The sequence below is a fragment of the Lipotes vexillifer genome, unplaced genomic scaffold (assembly GCF_000442215.2).
Source record: "Lipotes vexillifer unplaced genomic scaffold, Lipotes_vexillifer_v1.1 scaffold393, whole genome shotgun sequence".
Classification (NCBI taxonomy): Eukaryota; Metazoa; Chordata; class Mammalia; order Artiodactyla; family Lipotidae; genus Lipotes; species Lipotes vexillifer.
In genome coordinates this window covers 2507073-2516652 of record NW_006774564.1, presented here as the reverse complement: position 1 = coordinate 2516652, position 9580 = coordinate 2507073, and the positions used below count along the sequence as shown (strand labels likewise).

The window sequence follows — 9580 nt, the reverse complement described above, 5'->3', positions numbered from 1 at the left end:
TTCCTGCTGCCTCAGGTTCAGAATGACCAGTGCCAGCCCAATGCAGATGACTCGAGGTGGATGAAAACCACAGAGAAAGGATGGGAACTCCACAGTGTGAGTATCAGAGCAGCCTTCTCCCTGGAGATTCCAGAAAAGGGACCAAGGGCCTTTCCTCCAAAGAGTGCTTCCTCCCCATCTGGGCCTCCACTCTTCTCTGCCTAGAGGGCAGTTGTCTGACAACATGAGGATGCTATAGTTTCTCCCCTCTTGAGTTGACATAATATGGATGGGAACTGACTCACTCCTCTGGCTTGACCCCAAGGACCAGCAGCTTTCCAGCTTTAAAGACCCAGTCTTCCGGGGCTGGGGCATGGATAACTAGAACCAGAGAAGAATGAGAGAGTTTCAGCCACCCTGTTGTCAGTACCCTCAGGTCCCTTCATTGGTCTCAACATAGAAATGCTCATGGTATATGTGACTGAGGGAGAAGTGGGAGAGGGCATGAGAGGGTTGTAAGAGGAGCCTTATAAGGAGAGAGGAGGGCTCCCCTGGTGGCGCAGTGGTTAAGAATCCACCTGCCAATGCAGGGCACTGGGTTCAATCGCTGGTCTGGGAAGATCCCACATGCCATGGAGCAACTGAGCTCGTGCGCCGCAACTACTGAGCCTGCGCTCTAGAGCCCTTGAGCCACAACTACTTAAGCCCGTGCACCTACAGCCCGTGCTGTGCAACAAGAGAAGCCACCGCAATGAGAAGCCCGCGCACCACAACGAAGAGTAGCCCCTGCTCGCCGCAACTAGAGAAAGCCCATGCGCAGCAACGAAGACCTGAAGCAGCCAAAAATAAATAATAAATTTATAAAAAGAAAAAAAGAAGGAGAGAGGAGCTGAGCCAAGCTGGGAGGAAGGGCAACGCTGAGGAAGTTGAGGGAGAGGAGCAGCATAGGCACTGCCATGCAGACTGCAAGAGGGGGCATCCCAACAGGAGGCTAATGCAATGGATTAGCAATACCTGTCTCTGTGACTGAACTAACTCCTCCTGTTTGTGGTTTTTAGGTCGAACTAAATCGAGGCAATAACGTCCTCTACTGGAGAACCACAGCTTTCTCAGTGTGGTCCAAAGTTTCTAAGCCTGTGCTGGTGAGAAACATCGCCATAACAGGTACAGAGAACAGAGAATGGGGTTGGGTCTGGGGTCTGATGCTGACCTCAGCAGGGAGGGTGTGGGTTAGTCCTCAGGGCGCTCAGTCTCTAGGCTCAATTCTTGCTTTCCTATGTTGTTCTTCCTCCCTAGGAGTGGCCTACACTTCAGAATGCTTCCCCTGCAAACCAGGCACATACGCAGACCAGAAGGGTTCCTCTAGCTGCAAACTTTGCCCAGCTAACTCTTATTCCAATAAGGGAGAGACTTCTTGCCACCAGTGTGACCCTGACAAATATTCAGGTGATGTTTCTGAGGGCGGGAAGAGTTTGGTGGGGGGGTACCAACATATACACAGGGACAGACAGGAAGTGGAGCCATCCTTTTGGCCAAGCTGAAGACGATTCTTCTTAAGCACTTGCTTTCTGGGCCCCGGAAGAGCCCAGCTAATCTGCCAATCACTCTTGAAATGAAATCATTCAGTAAGTATTTATCAGGCCTCTACTATCTGCCAGGCCTTTACTCTACATGTTTGGAATACATCAGTGAAAAATATAGACAAGGGTCCCTGTCTTCATGGAATTTACATTCTGGAATGTAAATGGGATACATAATAACTATAACAACTAAATAATAAATATGTAGTAAATTATACAGTGTATTAGATAGCAAAAAGTGCAGGGCACCACGGCAAAAAGCAAAAGCAGCTCAGAACTAGAGGAATTAGGAAAGCTATGGAAAGGGGTTGCAATCGTTTTTTAATGAAACCTTAATTAAGATTATAATTATAAATAATATATACAGTAGATAAAAGAGGTATGAATTTATACATTTTTATTTATAACAATTATTATCAAAGTTAATTTAGAAGAGCCATGAGGTCGTATTGTTACGCAAAACATTTTGATAGCAAGAAGCTATAATCTTTCATCCACTGAATTCAAAGCATCCATTGAATTCAAAGCAGGCCTTGTCGGGAAATCCAGGGTTCCTTGGAACACAGTTGGAAAACCACTGCTCTAAGGGAAAATAAGAGGACAGTGGGAAGCAGGCTATTTCTGCAGTCCCTGGATAATTTCCTAAAACAGCCCAACTTTGAGAAACGGGACCTGGTTATTTGAGAGGATCTCGACAGCAGCAGGGCTCTGGTATAAGATGGGTAGTGTCCCCAGAGGGCCCTGTGCTTAGACAGTCCAATGACTGGCACAGCGACCAATCTCCAAGACAGGTTCTGAAACAGACAGGTAGGGAGAGAGTAAGAGTCCCCTCCCTTCCCCTGCAAATGCCCATAACTATTTCATTTTTCCTTTTTTACACAGAACTATATACAAACCCGGCTCAAGGCCCTCTCTTAATCAGACACCCACATCCCTACACAGACACACCCACCCTTCACACAGGTGTCACAGTATGTGTTTGCTCAGCCAAGACCCACCACTGACCTTGTGAGCTGCTTATTTCTACACCATCCCTAAAATAGACGTTCTATTTATCTACACAGATCTTGCCAAATGAGTGTCGCTTTCAGCAAGAACATAGATTTTTAGATCTTGGGGGAAGTTTTTACCTATAAGTCTAAATTCCCGTTTTTCCACTTGAATTTCATATTCCTCTTCCCTGCTCTATCAATAGTGGCCTTTGTTAGTCTTTTTCTCCAGCCCCGCTGTGGTACAGGGTTTAAATGGCAAGGTGGTTCTAGAAGAACTGCCTACAGAGTGTTTTGATCAATGCTATGTAAATTGATTTCTATCCAGAGAGCGGTTATGAAGGTATTAGTTTGGGAGTCTGAATTCTTGGGGTCTCTTCTCCTTTTGCCGCTGATTTCTCCATCCACCTGTTTAAATGGAAAGTGAGATTTTACTATGAAGAATATGTTCAGCTTGGGATACAAAGAGTATCACGTTTCTTTTGGGACTTGATTGTTCCAGAATACAGGGTCGGTGGGAGACTGGGAAAATGCAGAGAGAGTCTGATGAGAGCCTATGATGGAATGCACATAAAGGGAGTGGCAGGAGGCCCTGTGACCACTTAGTCATTCATTTGTAAATATATTCTGAGTGGCCACTGGGTGCCAGGGCTTGGACTTGATGCTAAAGTTACAGCTGGTGCTGTGTTCCAGCTTACGTCAAAAGTGGAAATGTGGTTATAGAAACACCAAGTGTAATAGCTCCACGGTACAGGAGGTGCTAGGATAGGAGTACTGAGTGTAATGTGCGGTGGAAGCAAAAGAGGGAAGTGGTCAGTCCTCTCTGGGGAGGGAGGAAAGGCTGCACTAGCTGTGGTCTTGAAAGATAAGCTATCTTGAAAGATGAGTTGGTGATTTGATGGGGGCAGGATATTCTGGAAGAAGTGTGAGCCAAGGCCAGAAGGCTCAGGGATCCAGGAGTAACTCAGCATTGCTGGAGCTTACTTAGAATTAGCATCCAAGGCTAAGAGGTGGGCAGGGAACAGGTTACAGTTAAACCCTTCTGTGCCATTGCTACAGAATTGGGATTTGATCCTATCAGCGTTTGAAGCCATTAAAGAATGTAAAACTGGGAATGACGTGATCTGGCTTGTGCCTTTGAAAGACCATTCTGGTTGCCATTTGGAAAATGGATGAGGAAAGGAAGAGCTGGAGGCAGAAGCTACAGTCAGAAGATTTTGCATCAGGTGCCATTGCCCGTATCCAGGACCTAGACTAATGAGGAGCTGATGCGCATGTGGATGTCAGGGACAAAGGCTTGACTGACAGCATCTTTCTCATTGAGAGATTACATTTGATCATTAGGATTAATTCCTTTGTGTTATGCTTAATATTAGGGATTCATTTCCTAATAGAACAGCACAGGGTTTAAGGGCATGGACTCCAGAACAAAATCACTGCGGTTCAAATACTTGCTCCACCACTTCCTAGCTGCGCCACCTTGGGCAAATCACTTGTCTGTGCCTCAGTTTTCTCATCTCTAGAATGGGAATGACAATAATTGTATCTACCTCATAGCATCATTGTGTGCACTGATTAAAACAGGTAAAGATTTAGAACAGTGTCTGGCATGTAGTAAGCACTGATTTTATTTATTCATTTACATTAAGGCCTGTCCCAGCAGTCTTCTTGTGGTGTGAAACCACTCTGGGCATAGGTAACAATAATTAGTCACTTGTACAGTACTTTACAGCCTACAAAACATTTTCTCATTACTCGTAGCATAGTGAAGGGGTGATTTCCCCATTTACAAATGAATTAGGAGAAGCTCACAGAGGTTAAGGGATTTGCCCAGAGTCTGTGGTGGCGTCAGAGCTGGGCATTGGGTTCATTCGGTACTGAAATCTTCAGGGGAAATGTTTTCCTTGGTTAAAAAGGATCAGAACGAGAAGGTTGTATTTCCGGAGGCAGGGGGAAGATACGGAAAGGAGGAGGAAGGTGCAGAAAGAGCAGGTGGAGCCCCCAAGATAAACTTTATCTTCAAACAGTTTTACCCAGGGCCAGTCCTACAGGAATCACTTTTCATTTTCTCAACAAATATCTAGGCCAATCCTTCAAATATCACTAGTCTCCAGCTTCAACACCTTGATGAAACCTGAGCTGGGAAAGTGAGGTCTGGCTCAGCATTTGCGTTAATCATTTATTAAAACCAGTTTAGAAGTTGTCAGTGTGTAAACGGCTGGACCCTTTTTGCTGAAACCCGGAGCTGGGGTGTCAGGTTGAACAAATATTTGACAAGCAGAGAAAGGTCCCTGTGTGGAATGCACTTTCTAACACGTAACTTGCAATTTGCTAGATCTAGTATGCAAGGGCCTGGGAACTGGCTTATTTTCAGCATGTCCCCCCAAATTTCTCCTGGCCAAGTCTGTCAAAACCAGGAGTCCCTGTCCCTCTATGTTGAAATAGGCCTTTGTTTGTTAACCAAGTAAATGAACTGAGAAGACCCCAGCTGTTTCTCAGCCAGTAGTTCCCTCTTGCCCAGGCTAATTAAGATGGGGACAGAAGAGGCATGGAAGTGTGTGATTGAGGGAACTCCCCAGTGCTGGCCAACAAGGTGGTAACTAGGAGATTCTCCCATCTAGCGACTTATTTGGTGCCTTGGGAAGAAGAAGGGACCAGTTGAGAAATAAGCCTTAACTGGAAGAGAAAGGAGACTTCTAATCCTTATTAAAAATCCCATGACAGTTACCAAATAAAAAGAATTCCCACAAACCCAGGTGATAATAGTTACCAGCACTTAGCAAATTCTTACTTACAATGTGTCAGGTATGTGCTGGCTCCAGTAAGTAGATGTTATTATTCCTGCTCTAGAGGTGAGCGTACAAAGGCTCCGAGAGGGTAAGTCACTTGCCGAAAGTGACGCAGCTACTAAATGATTAAGCAGGATCCAAACCCAGATCTGTCTGACTTAAAAATCTCATTCCATTCTACCAAACTGCCTGTCAGGTAATAGAGAGAAGAGGTCTCACCATTATCACCTGCTTACCTGCAGGTAACAGTAGTCATATTAGAAATAGTGGTGACAGTAGTAGTAAGCAGTATTGTACTGGCACTCTGTAAAGCAGTGGTTTTTATTCTGGAGAAAGTAAATCTCCTGGAAATTAAAAAAAATTATTTTTATGAAATATATATATTTTTCAGGATACAGGAAACAGGTCTTTTTTTCAAATTCTCGAAAGTGTTTGTAATTCAAAAAAGGTGAAATCCATTGCTTTAAAGAGGGATTCATTGAAATAGTTCTTGCTATCCAGGGGTTCATAAGGTTAAAGCAGAACTAACCTAGATATAAGAAGAATATATAGAAGGGCTTGCCTGGTGGCGCAGTGGATAAGACTCCACACTCCCAACGCAGGGGGCCTGGGTTCGATCCCTGGTCAGGGAACTAGATCCCACATGCATGCCACCAACTACGAGTTCTCATGCTGCAACTACGAGTTTGCATTCCGCAACTAAGAAGCCCGCATGCTGCAACTAAACGTGCCGCAACTAAGACCTGGCGCAGCCGAAATGAATACATAAATATTTTCTTTTAAAAAAAGAACATACAGAGAGTAAAGTAAATAAAAATGATAACATTTTTCATTAAGTTCAGGTCAAGGCTTAGAGAGTGCTGTGAGGCCTGGGGGTGGGGAAAGTGGAAAGAGTTGGATTAAGCCATCACCTTATTTGCGTAGGATCGTTGCATGGAGAAGGGGAAATACAGAGGTGGAAGGCCTTCATTCTAGGCATATATTAAGAGACAATTCAGAGACAGAATTGGAGTAAGAGGATGAAGCACTGTCCTAGCTTTCCTATGTTTTGGTTCAACCCTTCAAGAGTAGAAAAACCACCTGCACAGTCAGGGTTCTGAGGCACCTGGAAGATGGCGAGTTCCAGGGAATTGGTGGTAAACCTGCAAGATGCTCCTTCTGGCTACCTCCCTCCTTGCTGGTCCTTTGGCCAGTCCACCTCTCCATGCCCTACTCCACAGGGCAGGCCCAGTGGTTTCTCATCAGCACCGGGGAGAGGTGCAAAGTGTGTATCTGAGCAGGGATTTAGGGACCGAAAATGATGCTGCTCAGGCAAAGGGAAGGGGGGTGTGCAGGATTGTCTACTTTCTGCGATGTCTGTGTTGTGCCTCACTCCAAGGTCTTGGGCGTTATAGCATCGTGAGCAAGTGGTCAAGAGCTCTTTTTTTTTTAACTTCAAATATTTGTCCTTGCGTCTGCCGTTTAGAAAAAGGATCCTCCACCTGCAGAGCGCGGCCAGGCTGCACAGACAAAGATTACTTCTTCACTCACACGGCCTGTGATGCCGGTGGAGAGGTGGGTAGCACGGTCATGGGGCCCCTTTGCCTGCTCCTTGGGCTTTGCCAGATCCGGACCTCCAGCAGCCAGTGAAGCTGGCACCCCAGAAAACCCCACAGACCTCTGCAGTGACCCTGGGGCCAGTGGGGAAGCAAAACGAGATGACCTCATTTATTTTCAGGTCAGAAGCTGTTTTTGCCACATTCCTTCCTCTGCTTATTCACATATGTTCTGTTTTGAAAAACACCTTCATTTTCTTTTCCTTGGTTTCTTCCATTTGCTTCACCCCCTGGGCGATGGCTGCCTGTCCACGCGTACTTATTTCTTCATGGAACTCATCAGACTTGTCCCCTCGGCGCTGCTCTTGTGGGCTGGCAAAGGGGATGATTCCTACTTCCTGGCTCACTGGAGAATGGCCTGACTTGTTCCGTCTCTGCTGGCTCCCTCTTTCCCCCCAGGCTTTCTGCCTCAGAAAGACTTTCCTTTGTAGTCTGCTGTGCCATTGAGTCAACAGGCATTTTTTTGAGCATCAGCTGTTGTGCCTGGCACTGTGCTCCAGCTGGGGAATCAGAACTGAGCAAGACGGGCTCCTGCCCTCAGAGGCTCACAGTCCTGTGGGGGAGGGCAGGGACAAGGAAGATGGGCCTGACGGTGTGCAGGGCACTGGGGGAACCCAGAAGAGGAGTGACCAGGACGGGGGGTGGCGGGCAGGGAAGGTGTTTCAGAGGAGGTCATTTGTTCACATGTACAACCAGCCACTGTGCTGGGCGCTAGGTGTGCAGCAGCTCACAAAACCAAGGGAACGTCTACTCTCGTGGAGCTAAATTCCTGTTGGGGAGCAAGTGGAGGGAGAGACATCAGACAGACAACAAATGGGTGTATAGTAATACATCAGATGGTAGTAAGTGGTAGGAAGAAAAACATAAAACAGGATTGGGAGATAAAGAATGACAGAGCTATTTTAGAGAGGGTAAGGATGACCTCTCTGAGGAGGTGACATTTGAGCAGAGATCTGAGTGAGGTGAAGGGGAGCTCTCCAGGCAGGGGGCGCACAGCAGGTGTAGAGGGGGCAGGTGTGTGCCTGATGACTTCGAGGAACAACAGTAAATGAGCAGGGATGGCTCAAGGGCACAAGTGGAGGGATCTGTCTCAGATTAGACATTCTGAATGAACTGCCTATATCCCTAAATCAGAGCCTCTCAAGAAATAGGAGTGGGGAATTCTGCATCATTCAGCACTAAGCATATGCTTGGCTATTAGGATGTATAAATGTTTCCTGGCTGGCTGGCTGGCCGAATCCTCCTTTTGCTAATTAAGCATGGGATAAAGTCCAATCCTTTATGGTGATTGTTTCTATAGTCATCTCTTACTGCCCCCCGCACTGCCCCACCCCACCCTCATGTTTCGAGGAAAATCCCCTTCCCTAGCAGCCAGGCGAAATGATGTATCTTGTCAGTTGCACCTTAGACCCAGTTCTGTAGTGTCTGGTGTTCTGCATGACCTTGTAAAAATTACTGTCATTTACTTGGCCTCAGTTGACCCACTGGTTAAATGAGGACAATCCTGCTCCTTTTCTCCCTCCAGGCCATAACATGTCCGATTGTGGCTGTCTTTGCTTCCTCCTGCCCCACTCTCTCCCCTCCCGGCTTAGACCAAGGCATTCTAGATCCGTAGTGTGCTCTGATGCCTGCAAGCCTGGGTGCCTCCCCTCCCCTGATCACCTTGAGGGTCTTTAGATGCTGAGTGGGGCCAGAGCCAGTGCTCGCACCTTGCAGCCCCGCCAAAGCACAGCTCAGGGAGGAGCCCTGGAGTAGACGTGGTGAGGAGTGCACAGGGATATGCAGTCACCAGGGGTGCTTTACAGAAGCCTCAGCCCTCAGGCCCACACTGGTTCTGCTCGGGATCTTGTTTTCTAAGCTGTATTTTAAAATCAAGGGACTCCTATTATTGCCTTTATGGCCTTTGCTGTGCCTCAGTGCTTTCTCAGGGACCAGGATGGCCGATCCACTGGGGCTGCTGAGTGTGCTGCTCCAAGAGATGGCCTAAATCAGTCTACCAGCTCCCCAGACCTTTCTCTCTATGAGACTCAAGGAGACAAGCCAGTTGAGATAAGGTTAGAGCACTAGTCCAGGTCTCTGGTCACTGGCTGCTCTTCACAGGGAGAAAGGCTGAGAGTTGTTTGTCTCAGGGCTCACCTTCAATGCAGGCAGCATAAGACCCTGTCATTTCTTATCCTTAATAAAATGGACCGATGCTTTATTCACCCACCTTTTCACATGTATGGTATGCTACACAGAGCATTTGCCTCATCACCTCAATGCAATCCTTTTGTTTCTGACTTGCCCGAGGGCCACACAGGAAGCTTCACACTGCCCAACCTCACCCCTGATTCACCAAGGCCTCCTGTAATTCATCTCCTCTTCTCTATCCAATTTCTCCATCAAAAGACTAGGGACGACTCTAATAAGTGACAGATACAATACTTCTCTTGTCCACTGACTTGGTGGCTGACCGTTCCTCTTGCCTTTTTCCCCTGTTTTTTTTTGAGATATAACTGACACATAACATTGTGTAAGTTAAAGTGTACAATGTATTGATTTTATTTTTTTTATTTTTATTTTTTTTTGCGGTACACGGGCCTCTCACCGCTGTGGTCTCTCCCGCTGCAGAGCACAGGCTCTGGACGCGCAGGCTCAGCGGCCATGGC

The 9580-nt window shown here is 46.8% G+C and overlaps 1 protein-coding gene across 1 annotated transcript in view; it reads left to right on the top strand.

The window, feature by feature from the left end:
* The window catches only part of ELAPOR1 (endosome-lysosome associated apoptosis and autophagy regulator 1), a 68133-nt gene that overhangs the window by 43931 nt on the left and 14622 nt on the right, over positions 1 to 9580 (top strand). Inside the window, exons 5-8 of the mRNA XM_007449363.1 lie at positions 16 to 96; positions 1038 to 1143; positions 1276 to 1425; positions 6803 to 6895. Coding sequence (XP_007449425.1) covers positions 16 to 96; positions 1038 to 1143; positions 1276 to 1425; positions 6803 to 6895 — 430 coding nt within the window. The remainder of the gene's footprint in view (positions 1 to 15; positions 97 to 1037; positions 1144 to 1275; positions 1426 to 6802; positions 6896 to 9580) is intronic.